This window comes from Sarcophilus harrisii, chromosome 2 (genome assembly GCF_902635505.1).
Source record: "Sarcophilus harrisii chromosome 2, mSarHar1.11, whole genome shotgun sequence".
NCBI classification, from domain to species: domain Eukaryota; kingdom Metazoa; phylum Chordata; class Mammalia; order Dasyuromorphia; family Dasyuridae; genus Sarcophilus; species Sarcophilus harrisii.
In genome coordinates, this window is record NC_045427.1 from 219,503,277 (window position 1) to 219,519,833 (window position 16,557).

At 34.3% G+C, this 16,557-nt stretch overlaps 1 protein-coding gene across 4 annotated transcripts in view; it reads right to left on the reverse strand.

Moving 5' to 3' along the window:
* OGDH (oxoglutarate dehydrogenase) overlaps nucleotides 1-16,557 on the reverse strand; it is a 95,467-nt gene that overhangs the window by 66,888 nt on the left and 12,022 nt on the right. For all 4 annotated transcript variants that reach the window (XM_003757737.4, XM_031951513.1, XM_003757738.4 and 1 more), the window contains exon 2: nucleotides 8,396-8,644. In XM_003757737.4, the coding sequence (XP_003757785.1) occupies nucleotides 8,396-8,617 (222 nt within the window). In that variant the 5' untranslated portion in view covers nucleotides 8,618-8,644. The remainder of the gene's footprint in view (nucleotides 1-8,395; nucleotides 8,645-16,557) is intronic.

Here is a 16,557-nt window from a genome sequence, read left to right on the forward strand (position 1 = left end):
CAACATTTTAAACTATTTTCCTCTGCCTGTTTTTATAATTTTTTCCAAGCTGTGTATGTTCTGTCTCAGTTGTCTTCTCTGTTTATGACCATTTTACAAGTTCACTCTGAGCCAATCTACTCTTAAGACTTCCAGTAGTCATTTCTGTTCCTGTTGTGGCCTGAATCCCAAGCCCTTATTTCCAAATGACTAGAAAACATCCCTTCTTAAATGTCTTTTAACCTCAAACTTATAGCCAATAAAAAACCCCATAGTCCTCATGGCAAAAAAAAAATCTCCATTTTTTCCTTTGAAGGATCTTTGTGATTTGCTACTGACCCTTTATTCTCCATACTACTTTCATATTTCCTCACATTTAGATAGCTCTGTCTCCTGGCAGGACTTTCTTAACACTGGTCTCTTTGTTACTATATTTCATGCTTCACATTTCTGCCTTATTATTTCCCTTATGCTCCATTTTTGTCATCTCAAAAGCCCTAACCCAATCTTACATTTGGCTTTTAAGCCCTCTATAATCAATTCCAATCCTACTCCCTTCAGCCAATTTTATTTCCCACCAATTCCTCAAATAGACATTTCATTCTATTCAAGGTTCCTCACAGTCTCCAAACATCTGATCATGTTTCTCCTCTACATTTTTGCTCACTCTATTCTGCTAGCCATAAACACTTTCTTTTAAGTGCTCTATCATTCAAAGCCTAGGACAAATTCTACCATTATAAGTATTTCCCATCTTGTATAACATTTACAAGCTTGTAAATTATTTCATATTTGTACATTTTTATCTCCTCCATTAGACTTTAAGCTCAAGGAAGGACAAAGATCATCTTTCTTTCCACTGCTGGCATTTGACTCATTCAAGAATTTAGCTATCAGCAGGTCTTACAAGATGAGGGGAATGAAAATGAGGAGGAGGAAAAAAGATAGCTTGATGGATTACAGGGAGGGTCAATTGGCAGGAGTAGACTTTTGAATAATTTAAGCAGAATCTAAGTGAGCCTTTGCTACAATGGGTTCTACCTATTAGAATTTTCTTAACTACACCCTGAGACAGGCAGAGAGCAACATTGACAGGATCATGACCCTACAGTCACTGTATTCAATCAGGTCAAGTTATGATGTCAACCCCCCACAGTTATTTTTCTTGAATAAAAGCTTGTACCCAACTTCTTTGTGGATTCATTACAAACTGCCCTTCTTAAAGCAGCAAGTTCTCTAGTGACTTTGCCTGTTACCACCACCTTTTAAAAAAAGTATTAAGCCAGTTTCTTCAACAATGAGATGAACCAAATCAGTTCTAATTGTTCAATAATGAAGAGAACCAGCTATACACAGTGAAATAATTATGGAAAATAAGTGTGGACCACAATATAGCATTTCTACTCCTTCTGTTTTTGTCTGCTTGCATTTTTGTTTTCTTTCTCAAGTTATTTTTACCTTATTTCTAAATCCGATTTTTCTTGTGCAGCAAGATAACTGTATAAATACATATATACATATATTGTATTTAACATATACTTTATAACATATTTAATGTGTATTGGGTGCTTAACATCTACTGGTCATCCTGCCATCTGGGGGAGGGGGTGGGGGGTAAGAGGTGAAAAATTGGAACAAGAGGTTTGGCAATTGTTAATGCTGTAAAGTTACCCATGCATATATCCTGTAAATAAAAGGCTATTAAAAAAAAATGTGTATTGGTTTACCTACTATCTAGGGGAGGGTGTGGGGGTAAGGAGAGGAAAAGTTGGAACAGAAGGTTTTGCAAGGGTCAGTGCTGAAAAATTACCCATGCAACTGTCTTATAAATAAAAAGCTATTTTAAAAAAAAAGTACTGAGCCAGTGACATGTATCCTTCTGCCTATGACAATCTCTTTCCCTCCAGAAATCTTGTGGATATATTTTCTAGTCATTATTTTAGTTGCCAATTACTCCCTACACTCATATTACTGCAGTAGTCTTCTAGTTAGGTACTCTGACTCAAGTATTTTTCTTCTAATTCATATTGCAGACTAATTTTTTTTTTTTTAGCATTTTCTTCATTTAATTCCCTCTATCAGACACTTTCTATAGTTCCTTTATCTCAAATTTAAATGTATATTTGTTTTACACGATTGTCCACAATAAGATTTTACCTTAAGTGATTTCCCATCATTTCCCCCATAAGTACAATGTTCTATCAAATTCCTAAGTAACCTACAAATATGAATCATCCATTCCCAATACTCAGCCCTCAATTCTCTCTTTATCTATTTAAATCCTTGCTCACCAAAATAAATAAAACAAAATAATAAAAACAAAACTTAAAAATAAATAAATTTCTGCTTATCTGGCTTAAACTCCAACTGCACTTTGAAACCTTCTTAGCCTCTGCCATCATCAAAACTCTCTTTTATAATTTATAACTATCCTATACCATTCGATCTAGTACTTAACTTTTCATTGTCTCACAGTTTGCTCCTTTTTTAAAAAATGTGTTAGTATGTTTAATATATATTGGATTACTTGCTGCCTAAGGAAGAGAGAAAAATTTGGTACACAAGGGTGAATGTTGAAAACTATCTTTGCGTTTATGTTGAAAATAAAAAGCTATTATTAAAAAAAAGTGTTAGATTTACCTCTTTGACTAGACTGTAAACTCTTTGAAGATGTTCATTCTTAAGAATAGTTCTTCCCACAATGCTTAGTACAGAATAAGTACTTGTACGCATATTTTATCAATTAAAAACAGAAATTTTAGATTTTTCTCTTCCCAAAGATGAAGACTGCCAAGGCATAGTTTCAAAAATGTATTGAGTTGTAATTAAGGGAATTCCCACATAAGAGAACCACATATACTATTTTAGAAAAAAACTTCTAATTTAAAACTATTCCCAAGGAAGCCTATAAATCACACACACACATACATTTTAGGAAAAAGCAATTAAAAGTATCAGTGGGAGACCCAAAGAAAAGTACTCTTATTTACTATAGGCTGTCAAAATCAAGTAGCACAACATAAAGAGCAGATTACTTTGCAAATATCTATTCAAATATCTATTCATTTTTCCTGCAGAGAGCAAGTCTTTGAACTCTGACACAAAATTGGATTATAATACAAGTCTACATGGCATACTTAACAGATTTCAATAGTAACTAGCATGGCAATAGCCTCTACTATATGCCAGTGCTGTACTAAGCTTTTTACAAATATTATCTCATTTGAATTTCCTGACTCCTGGCCTGGCTCTCTATCCATTGAACTGACTAGGTACTTTTAAATCACACTCAAAAGATAGGTCAGCCTTTCTTTTAATAAACACATTTGTGTAAATCAGTATTTTCTGCCTCTATTGAGAAACCGGTGGCTTCAATTTCTTCTTAGCTGCTTTGCTTGTTTGGACTCCATAAATATCAAGTTCCCCAGCATAAGCTCCTCACTGAAAGGCTTAATGACTGTTTCAGCTGTGCTACCCCACACCTTCTTAGTACCTTCAGTTACCTCTCTCTTCTAATTGGATGGAGGACAGAGCAAAAAAACTTACTCCTAAAACATCCCTTTATGAAGGGCTCAGAATTCCTAATCAATTGTTCATCTTCTATAAGCTACTCTCTTGATTATATTTCCCCACTCTGGACAGTAAGCTTCTTGAGGTCTTTTTCTTTATTGTATTCCTATCCCAGTGCTTAGTACAGTGCCTGATGTTAATGTTTATTGACTGATGATTGGTGCCCCATAATTCAGTTTTTTCTTTTATAACTGGAGAGGCTGAAACCAATGGAACTTTTATGAACATGAAAGAGTAGTAGTACATGTCCTAGGTTTAGAATAGCTGATCACCTAAAACAGGCAATTCTGTCAAACTCACTCCATCCATTGCAATTTTTTCATACCACCTGCTTAGATGCCTTACCATAATGGTAGAGTTGATTGTGAATTTTTAAAGGGTAAGCCAGGAGAGAAAAACAAGACAGACTTTTCAGGGTGCTTTCAGACTGTGTACATGTCTAAGAACCAATCAGTCTAGCTAAAGAATAGGAGGGTTCACCATTAACAGGTTGACCAACAAGTAATGAATTAGTAAGCCATGAGGACCAATTTTCATACATGCTGTTGCTAAACTAGTTTAAAAATATTTTTCCATGTCCACATATTGTACAGTAAAATGATGCTTATTAAAGTATTTATGGCACTTTTAGAGGATAAGCAAGAGATATTAAGAGTCAGAACCAAGAAAAAGAAAAGCACTAAATTAACTCAATAAGAACAGGAATAAAAAGAAAAGCACAAAATGGAAGATGAGAAAACAAGACAGAAAGGAAAAGTCACAAAACAAGGAGAAAACATAAAAGAATCAGGACAGCAAAGAGATGGAAGCCACGGGGAAAAAGTGTGATCCAAAGTACCTCATCACCTAATCTAATTTAACCGAAAGTAGTGAAATGGGCAGGAAAAAAAAGATTTCAGAGCTTTCCAAATCTCCTCCTACCCTCAAGCCTCAAAGGTTCTAAATATGATCCCCTCCATTTATATATTATATATATGATTTTTAAAGAATCAAACATTTAGAAAAACCCCTGCACTTCTGCAGGATTAGAACTTAGTAAATGAGTTATTTAAAAAAAAAAAAAACAAAAAAAACTACTAAAGTGGCTTTTTATCCTTTTTCGTTCAATCTTTGCACTTGTACCTCTTCATTTTATTTTAACATTACCCCTGACCCAATCCTGGAATCCTCATTGATTTCTTTAATCATCTTTCTTTTCTTTCTAACTACTGGTTCCCTCCCTTATCTTTAAAAAGCCTTTCCTTAACTTAGGTCCTATGGATTTAAAAGTAAAACCAACAAACAAGCCCCTGCCCTCAAGGGTACCCAAAGATAATACAAGGCAATCTGAGATGTAAGCATTAAATATGAAGAGGAAATCATGAAAGGCCCATCATAGGAGGTGGCATCAGGGTTGAGGCTCAAAGGAAACTATAATCCTTTATTTTATGGGAGATGAAATGCTGACTTCTTGTGACAAGTATCTGCAAAGTCCCATCGTTCTACCTTCACTATGTATCTTATAGTTCAGGTATTATCTTTTCCATGAAACCTTCCCTGAGAATTTTTTATTCAAAAGCATTCTCCTTTACCTCCACTTTTCTTAATGCACTTTTATCTGAATCTCTTTCTCTTCTGGTTCCCATCAAACATTATTTTGCCTATTACAGAATAAATTTCTGAGGGTAGGGACTGCCAATTTTTTAATCTTTATAACTCTAATACTTAGCACACTAACTTGTAAAGGAGAATTTAATAATTAAATTGCTGGTCCAGTTAACTGAAGACCACAGCAAACCTCCTCTAAATTTCTTGTCACACAGAGCAGGATAGGGACATAAAATCAAATGAACCAATTACTCCGTTTTTAATCCATGTTAGGGCTATCCTCCATTACAGCAGCAGTGACTCCTATTCCTCCTCATTCCCTGACTCTTAAAACATTTTTGGTCTCTGAAGTTTTAAAGAGCTAACTTCACCAAAGAGGACAGAAAGCTCATTTGGTTGTTTAATCCCATAGGACTTCTGTTCTTCCCTACAATTACCCCTGAAAATGTAAAGCAAGCCCAAAATAAGGATTCTTAAAAGAAAAAAACAAAACCAAATCAGGCAGTTCAGTTTCAAGTCAACAAGTATTATTGGACAGCTTCTATTTCCAGATTAGTGAAAACCAGATGAACATAAAGAATATCTACATATTTAAATGGCTATCATGCTTACCAATTGAATTGTCAATTTACAATGCTCATGAAGAAATATACTTTCAAAATGAGCATGACATATGGAAACCTGGGACATATTATTCACAATCTCAAAATAATTTGCTTCCTTCAAAAAGCAAAAGTAAAATCCATTTAATAAATCATTCACACCAGCTGGCTCTCAATCAACTGCTCATTTTGGCTCTTGGTAGAGAAAAAAAAAATCCCATTAAGTTTAAATTCAGATTATCTGTGTATGTATGCTCATGTAAACACAAATATTGAGTCTTTTAAAATTATTTTGTAGATATGCTTTATGTATTGCACCTTAAGTATCTTAGAAATTTTATCACTATTATATGCTGTCAAATATCAAAGAAGTATTTACCAATTACCTGACTCCACAAATACTATATGGCCCTTTCCTTATCTAATAAACCTGATAAACTTGATTAATAAATCTGACTTTCCAAAGTTCAGTTTTGCTTTTCAAAGACTTGAATTTGGGTATTGGCTTCAGAATTACCCTCACACAAAGCACTATATAAATGCTAGATTTGATTACAATAATAATAATTATCCACATAAACTATATGTTACACACAATTAACCTTAACTCTTTACCTCTTCTTTTTTATTCTAAGGGATGGATGGCTCTCTTAGAAGAGGAAGGAAGGAAGAATTACTGGAAAATATAAATATCAGAAGAAAGCCAGCAAAATGTTTCAAATTTTTAAAAAATGTGATTTATGGCTTAAAAATCTTTTTTTTTTACATGAAAGTATCATTGTGCAGAAAATTATTCCAAAATCATGGTTCTGAAAAATTCTTAAGTGTTCTAATTTCATATCTTCATATCTTATGAGAATAGGCCAAGGGAAACTATTGAACCCTAATTCAGACCCTAAATTGAAACCAAAGTTCATAACAGAAAATCACAAAATATTCTGCTTCCCCTTGCCCCCCCAAAAACTTTGTATATACTTTTTGTAAGATGATAAAGCTTGAGATAAATATTTTTACAAGTTTTTTTCCCCCCCCTGGGCAGGTGATTTGTTTATAGACTGAGCAAAACTACTTCATCTCATTTGAAATGATCTAAAATCCACTCTTTTCAAGGGAAACTGGTGGCTACAGGTAATTTTCTACTCATTAATACAAAGCTCTTACTTTAAAATCCTAGCCAAGTTTGTTAACTCTTTATGTTCTTCAAATTGCTTGAGAGCACACTGTGAATATAAATATTCTATTTATGTGACGTGTCATTTCTGGAAATTTGAAACATTTATCAGATTCGCAAGCAGACCAGATTATTTTAAAGCATTCTGAATCCTGGAACTATGGCCTCAAACCTCCAGGTGTAAAAGTTTTATGATAGTTGCCATGAAAGTATGTATACATGGCTCTCAACCCTACCAATGCCCCAAGAAAAAGATGGAAATCCTAACAAGAGCAGATCCCAATACTACTAGGCAGCTATTCCTAGACATTTTGAAAGCAGATCCATTTTTAAAGAGCAGGGAAACTTCAATATGTAGAATATGCCCACTAGTTCAGGGTGAATGTGAGATTGAGGAAAGAAAAGTATCTTCTCTGTAACATCTAGGTAGAGAGCTGCCCAAAAAGCTATGAGGTTAAGTAACTTGCCAAAGGTCACAAAACCAGTATGTGTCAGAGGCAGAATTTGAATCCATGTCTTCCTTACTCCAAGGCAGGCTTGCTATTCACTATGCAATGCCTCTTTAATTTGCATTATATATATATATATATATATACATATTGTATAAATATATTGTAAATTACAAGTATTATAAATATATGTAATTATATTTATATAATTCCATTATGAAATCAGAAATACTGTTTACTTGCATAATTTCCTCCCATTTGTCCCTTCTATAAATTTACACATAAAACCTAAGAAATGGTCATTAAATGTGAATTTAAATCCCCACCCTTGGAAGAACTTAAAATGTAATCTTTATCTGTCAATAAAAAGTTGTTATTAAAAAAAAAGTAATCTTCAGATTTCTATTACAAGAATGCAAACACAGATCCTTCCACTTGTTAATGCTGCTTGAAATTATTTGCTTGTTACATAGTTTTATGTGTACATATTGTTTCCCATTAAAACATAAATTCCCTTAAGAGTAAGATCTGTTTCTTTCATTTTTCTCTTTGTGTGCCTAATAGCACATAATAATTATTTAATACTTATTTGATTGGTTATAAGGAGATTCTGAAAAATATGAAAATGCACATGTTTTTAGTACTAGGGGAAAAAGGCCTCCATGAATATTCTATTATTTGCCTTCTTTTTATGACACATCACCCCAACAGCAAACCCTAAGAAGTAGAAGTAGAAGCACTTTCTTGTATTCTTCACTGACAAATCTGAGTTTTCAAAGTTGAATATTCCAAGGCCTTAGTACTTCCAAAGCTCATATGACTTCAACCAGGCCTCTAGGAGCTTGTTCATCCAGATGCTGAAGGATCCAAGTGTGTTGTCTGATGTACAAGAATTGAATGGTGCAAGACTTCCATGCTGCCTTCTATTTTGTGACTCCTTTAAATAAATGCACTTACCTGAAACCAATAACTGAACTGTTCAAATCAGTACATCTGATATGATGAAGAAAAGTTGATGCTGGGGTGCTCTTTCTTACCTTATGTACACTTTTGGGGTTTTCCAACCAAGCATAGTACATTTCCTCCACATAATTTGAACTAGTCCCACTCAAAAAGGGCTCAGCAGCCACAGGTGCACCATAGCACCTAATTTGTTGAAACGTCCTAGCTGCTGCTGGCCTGTTTTGTGAAAGTGTCTTAACAGTCTGTGAGGCCGTCAATGGCCTCAATTTAGCAGCACAAGTCCGTAAATGAAACATTTTTGTCCTGAAGCCTCACACGAGCTCCTGTTGAAATAGGAATAAAATAATATTTAAGCAACAAGACAACTGGAACAAGGGGGGAAATACATATTTTTAGACTTTAAATTCTATTAACTTGGTTGTATCAGAGGTCCTACTCTTAATCTCTACCCTCAGGTTGTAGAGGTGAACCTGGGGGCTTGAAGGCTATGCCAAGAGCACACAATAATTGCTAAAATTCACACAGTGCTCTGTGATTTACAAAAAGCTTCACATAAATATACAAAGGGTAAGCAAGCTGCTCTGGGTCAAACATCTGGTAAATATTTGAAGCCAGATTTGAACACAGGTCTTTCTGACTTCAAATCCAATGGTCTATCTAGTATACTACCTAAGTGCCAAGATCTAATAATTCTTAAACTTATCGAATGAATCTCTTAAGGGCAGAGGGCATTTCATTTTTGTCTCTGTATTCTCAGTTTAACACATGGTAGGGGCTTAATAACTACTTCCTGATTGATGACTGATAAGTATAGGATTGGCCATACAAATGCGCGCACACGTGCACATGCACACATGCGCACACACACACACACACACACATTCAAGGACCAGCATAACTAAGCTGAGAAAGATCTACAGGCTAACCACACAAATCTCAAAAAAATCATCTATTAAACCACAGAAGAGAAATTTACATTATCATCAGGAAATTACAGTTCCTTTAAATATTACTTTGGTTATTCAGGAGAAAAATGATGATCTCCAAAATTGCCTGTATAGATGTGATACCAAAAAAAGGGAAAAAGAATCCAAAGTTATGGTAATATTGGAAAATGACTGAACATATTGTAGTGAAACACTTTTGTACATTAAAAAAATACAGATAGGAAGACTATAAAGGAATATGAAAAGACAAAAGATAAAGAATAATTTGAAATATATTGCTTTACATATGATGATTTAAAAAATTGTTTCATTGGATATTTTAGACACCCAAGGTTGAAATAAAACACGACAGAAATAAAACCTTAAACCCAGCATTACCTTCAGTAGTAGTGTTTAGTCTGCATTTGGCACACTGGACAAGATGAGGAGCAAAATAAGTGATTAAGTCAAATCAAAATAACACATTTTGAGAGTCTACTGTGTAGAAGGCACCATATTAATGCTCTAGAGAGATAATATATACATCTTTGTGTTTTTTATCAATGCTTTACTATATTGATTTTTTTTTAACATTTTAGTTTTTTAAAAAAGAATTTGTACATACAGGTTTCAAATGAATGACACAGCCACATTTTAAGAAGCAAATCCATTACTCATACACACAAAAAAATCAGTCTCACATATAAGGGAAAGAGAAGGGAAAAACTTATGGTTTGGGTCCTTTGAAGAAGTATATAGGGCAAAATAGGGTTTAAAAGGCAGAGAAGCCCCAGACAAGGAAAGTTAAGTTCTGGTAGCATCAATGGTTTTCAAGCGAATTCACAAAGGACCTGAAAAATCGGATCATAGCAGCAATTATTTCACTGGTTAATGTGGGAGAATATTAAAACCCTTTTTAGTTTCTTTAAAATGTTTTCCTCTAAAGCCCTTTTCAAAATCCTAAGAAAACCTCATTGGATCAAAATGACTTTTTCTCAGGGAAATGGATTAAGGGTAGTACCAAATCTTTATAAAGAAAAACAGAGCAACGAGATGATACAGAGGATAGAGTGCCTTGAAGTCAAGAGGACCCGAGTTCAAATCCAACCTCAGACACTTTGTAATACTTTCTAGCTGTGTGACCCTGGGCAAGTCACTTAACCCCAATTGCCTCAAGGGAAAAAAAAGAAAAACACTGGTTTATATCATTGTCTTCCCCACTTAAAAGTCCAATGATTGGTGATAGATTGGTCTAATGATAGAAGTGATTGGTGGGCTAGCACTCATTCTACTAAAGTATCAATGGAAGGGAGAAAGTTCTTCATTTAACTTCAGGAGTAAAGGGTTAATGTTTTATTTGCTCAGTTCTAGAATGTTAACCCAGATTATCACAGAGTCAATAAACATTAATAAATGATAAATTACTATATGCCAAGTACTGTGTCAAGCAACAGAGAAACAAAGAAAACCAAAGTCCCTATCCTCAAGGAGCTTATAATCTAATAACAACATGAAAACAACCATATACAAAAATAAATAAATAAATAAACTGGAAATAAACAATAGAGGGAAGATATCAGAATTAAGAAGGTTTGGGAAAGGCTTCCTTTAAGAAAGGTGAGACATTAGCTGGGGTTTGAAGGAAGCCAGGAGGTGTAGATAAGAGAAAATGCTGGCACAAGATGTGTGGTACACAAAAAAATAGTTATGTGACAATGCAAGAAACAAATGTCAAGTGTTGCCATTTTAGAAGAATATCAGTGAGGACTGGAGACAATCTTAAAAGCCCTTAATGGAAGAGATAGGAATTGAGCTGGCTGGAATGACTAGACTTTGTATAGGGGAAGGGCATTTCAGAGAAAAAGAGCACTGCAAAGGTTTTGAATCATCACTGCAGTAAAAAGGGCACTGCACCTGAGGTCTAGAGTTCAACTACACTGCAAGGGTCCTCAAACTTTGTAAATAGGGGGCCAGTTCACTGTCCCTCAGACTGTTGGAGGGCCGGATTATAGTAAAAACAAAAACTTTGTTTTGTGGGCCTTTAAATAAAGAAACTTCATAGCTCTGGGTGAGGGGCTCAGTCCTCAGCTGCTGCATCTGGCTCGCGGACCGTAGTTTGAGGACCCCTGAACTACAGGGTATAACACTTAAATAACTAAGATAATATTACTTACTCCCTTCCAGACTCAATTCTCTCATCTATAAAATGGGAATAATATTTATAATTATCTCACCACCCTATTATACAAAAAAGACTTTCTAAACTTTTAAAGTGTTATGTAAATATAGGCTTGTTAATAAACATGGTAGTAATAATAATGATAATCATAATAGCAGCTGGCATTCAAGGATTGCAAAGTGGTGCACAAATATCTTATTTCAAACTTACCACAATCTTGGAAGGTAAGTGCAATTATTACCCTAATTTTATAAATAAGGAAAGTGAGACTCAAAAGAGGGTCAGAAAAAAAACGGGCATCAACTTAAATACAAATCAAAGAAATACAGCAGTATTATTATTTCCTCCATCTAAAACTCCCTTTTCAAGGGAGATACAAAGATAACTTTGGTAGTCTTCTATTCACTAGTACAAAGTTCTTATTTTAAAATCTAAGCCAAGTTATCATGTATATGATTTTCTTTATGCTCTCCAAACTACTAGAATGCACATTGAGAGGAATGAAGGTTTAAGAGTTTTAGTCATCAAGGAAAGATAGTATCTTATTAAGGAAAGAGAGCTAATGATATAAAATGATCATGAATTCAGTGAATGTCATATGAAACTATGTGAAAACTTAGTTACCATAAAGATACAAAAGTTGCAACTTTGCTCATAAGTATAAAACATGAGATAAGTCTCAAATCTGGAACATATAGTTCTTATGGATGTCAATTGAATTTATAAAAATGCAGCTTTCAATTCATATTTAAATTACAAAGCAAATATGGAATTATAATGACCAAGCTTGGCATACAGAAAAATATCTTACTTCTTTCAAGAGAAGTGGAGGACTATGAATGTGGTATGAACAGATATTCTCAGAGTTGACTGGTATTGGTTAGTTTTATTAACCTGCCCCCCACCCCACCCCACCCCCGCTCCCCGCTTTTGTTTTTATACTTTGTTAGAAAGGATAATTCAGTTAATAGGAGAAAAGGGAGAGAAAATATAGGAAATGAGGGCGAAATGGAAACAAAAGATATCAATAAAATAATATTTAACAAATTAGGAAAAACTAAACATTTGATCAAACAGGAACAATTCTGAATATTTTTCCAAACATGTTTTCAACTGATATCTTAAAATGTTCTACACTAAAGAAAGGCCAACTGAAAACAAATTTAGTATTCCTATCTATAGACCTTTAGAGATTTGTCTAACAGAAGAGGCCAAGAATTTTTAAAATGTGCCTTCCATGCACACTTTTTTTTTTTTTTTTTTTTACTTTATCATAAAGTTTTAATGGCAATCTACTATTTTTTTTTTTATTTAATAGCCTTTTATTTACAGGATATATACATGGGTAACTTTACAGCATTAACAATTGCCAAACCTCTTGTTCCAATTTTTCACCTCTTACCTCCCCCACCCCCTCCCCTAGATGGTAGGATGACCAGTAGATGTTAAATATATTAAAATATAAATTAGATACACAATAAGTATACCTGACCAAAACGTTATTTTGCTGTAGAAAAAGAATCAGACTCTGAAATATTGTACAATTAGCTTGTGAAGGAAATCAAAAATGCAGGTGCCATGCACACTTCTAAAACTAATTCCTTCCAGTCTGAAATGCCCAAAGTATGTAGGCTCTTTTTAAATATCATGTTAATGATGTGGAAGATAATATCCACAAAAGCTACCCACTGATAACTGATAATGGGTGAGCTATTAAGAAAACACGAACCCAGTTTATATCCTCTAAAATGCCAGTTCAGCATATCACTACACTGACACTTGACAAATCACTTTAGTAAAGAGGTCAACTTCATTTCCATTTAGTAGTCATCCATAAGGCTCTTACTGTATGGTTCAACATTTTCATTAAGAATATTCTAAAAAGGTAATTGGGAACCACAGAAGTTATCCTAATTCTTTAAAAACTGCACAGAACTTTTTGTGATGTTAAAATGAAAATATCTCTTCACTTCAACTTTAAAGATCTCAAAGCTGTTTAACATACACGTGACACCTTTAAAGACTCAAGAAATATAAGCTGAATATAAATCAGGGTTGGTGAGAATTTCTTTACTTATATTACTCTATATTTTACAAAAACAATAATCACATTCACTCAGTGCTGGAAAAGATTTTTGTCTAATCCAATTGAGCATGATCTTGGCTTAAAGTGCAGATCTACTACCTAAGCATAAATGCAGCCTTGTCACTTAACTTGGTTGGCCCTGGGTTGTCCAATGTGTAAAATGAAGTGGACTAGATAACTTGGGTTTTTCCTGTTCTAAATATATGATTTTATGATGAAATCCCAAACCTAATGTATAAGTTCTGCCACCACTTCTACCCCACATTCTTAATAGGTATAATTCAGTTTCTCCCCATTAATACCGCTATCAATGAGGAAAAGGCAGCCTAACTCTTTCTCTTCTTGTTCTAGTTACTAAAAAGCTCTCTTATACTGAGCTGTTTTTTCTACCTTTCTGAAAATTCCACCTGGCCTTAGTTCTTCCTTATGACCTTCCTTATAGATAGCTGTGATGTCTCCCTAATTTCTCCTGGTCCTGGTTCTGTCCTTTGGAGACATAAAGAATAAATATATTTCCATTACATTCCAAATATCTGAAGAGAGAAATCCATTCCCCTTCACCAAATTTCTCTACATCAAATAGTCCAAATTCCACAAACAGCAAGGCCTTCAGAATTCTACCCACCCTATCTTAGTTATTGTTTTCTTGGATAAAGTCTATAAATGTCCCATTTTAAGTAGCTACATAATTAGAAACAATTTTCCACCTACAATTAAGGTCTAGTACTATTTCCAGCAATCTGGACATCATATTCCTCATGAGAGGGGCAGTGTGACAGAGTGGAAAAAATGCCTCTGGGAAAAACTGGATTAGGCTCCTACCTATGATATCTACTAATGTGACTATGGACAACTCAGAACTTTGGTTCCCTTCTATTCAATAAGTCATGAATTTAAAATTAGAAGGAATCTCAAGAGGCCATCAAGTCCAGTGCCCTCAAATAAGAGAACTGAGGCCCATTAAGTGAGGTGCCCAAGATCACATAAGTAGGGAGCATTAAATGGTAGAACTGGGGTTTAGATCACAAGGTCTTCTGATTCTGAAGCCAACTCTCTGCACTGCTTTATTATTATTATTTTTTGCTGAGACAATCGAGGTTAAGTGACTTGCCCAGGGTCACACAGCTAGGAAGTGTTAAGTGTCTGAGATCTGATTTGAACTCAGTTCCTCCTGACTTCAAGGCTGGTGCTCTTTACACTGCACCACCTAGCTGCCCCTGCACTTCCTTATTCTGTGGGTGGTTGTAAAGGAGTTTGGCCAATCCTAACCTGTTAAGTAAATATGACTTAGTAACATAAAGTAGCCTCCCATTGCCAGGTCTATAAACTTGGGCTGCTTAGCCCGAAGAGGCAACATAGCCTACTAAAGAGCAGGTTGGCCTCAGAATCAGAAGGCTCAGAGTTTAAGTCCCACATACATGATACATCCCAGTTGTATGATCCTGGGCAAGTCACTGAAACCTCTCAAAACCCAAAAGCAACTGTCTTAAGACTACAAATTGAAGGCCTGCTAATATGCAGGCTAATATGCTAATATGTTCAAGGAGTTTCTTTACCAAACCTCTTAAATTACTAGTCTTCTCCAAAAGGAAAAAAAAAAAAAAAAAAAAAAAAAACACGAAAGGGGCAACCTAAGAATATATTAATAGGTCATAATGAATTTATGGTCAGTGAAAACTCTTTAAGTATCTTTCAAAAGAACTGTTATCAAACCAGGTTTACTCCACCCTATTCTGAAAGAAATTATTAAATGTAAGGTCAGATTTACATTTACGTTGACTGAATTTTATTTTGTTGGCTTTGGCTCATCATTCTAACTTATAGTCATTTTAGGTGTTTTTTCCCCCGGTATACAACATTTTAGCCATGCTTAACTATGAGATATCTACAATGACTATAATGTTTTCAACTAATACCTTAATAAAAATGTTGGATACAATAAGGCAAGACAAAGGAGAAGCCTACAGACAAAGCATCAAGGATCTTGCTCCAGACTCGCAATAATGCATTAATCAAAAATCTTAGGATATGATGACGCAACTAATTGTAGAGCTACCTAATTATACTACTGACTACAGTCTCTACTCTGTCCATAGGAATATCATGAAACTTTATTAATTGCCTTGCTGAAATCTTCTATCAAAAAAGGAAAATTATTTGGCCATGACATGTATTTCACAAATCTATGATATAATTGCCCTAGTAATAACACTTTCTTTTTTAGGAAAAAAAGTAAAAGATGAAGTATCTGTGATCTCAACTAGAAAACTATTTCAGGTTATATGGAAACTTATACAAATCAAGGTCTTAAGGAGTTACTAAAAAATGCATACAAGTTAGGAGTCACATAGCTAGGAAGTGTTGAAAGGAGTAGTCGAAGTCATATTTTCCTGATTCCAGACCCAATATTCTATCCACTAACTAGTCTTATTACATTGCCTCTAGAAGTATTTTACAAACCTTAAGTTTAGCAATTCATTCTAACTTACTTTTTTGTAATTTGTTAAATTTACCTTTTTCCTCCTACTTGAAAATTTGAATACTTCTAGTCCACCTGGAGCATTTTTTCTCCCCCAATTAATCAATAAGCATTTATTAATCTTTTACCATGTTTCTGATACAGTTCTATGTACTGGAGATCATTTATATTATTAAAATTTTTATTAAAGCTTTTTATCTTCAAAACATATATGCATGGATAATTTTTCAACATTGACCCTTGTAAAACCTTGTTTCCAAATTTCCCATTTCTCCCACCCTCGATAACAATGTATGTTAAATCCAATATACGTATACATATTTATACAGTTATCGTGCTGCACAAGAAAAATTAGATCAAAAAGGGAAAAAAATGAAAGAAAACAAAATGCAAGCAAACAATTTTTAAAAAGAGTGAAAATGCTATGTTGTGATCCACACTCAGTTCCCACAGTCATCTCTTTGGGTGTAGATAGATGCCTTTAGCATTCTCATACTTTTCTCCTACCTCTTTTATTCAAGTAATATTTTCCTCCCAACTCTCCCAGAAACTTGGGAAATTATTAT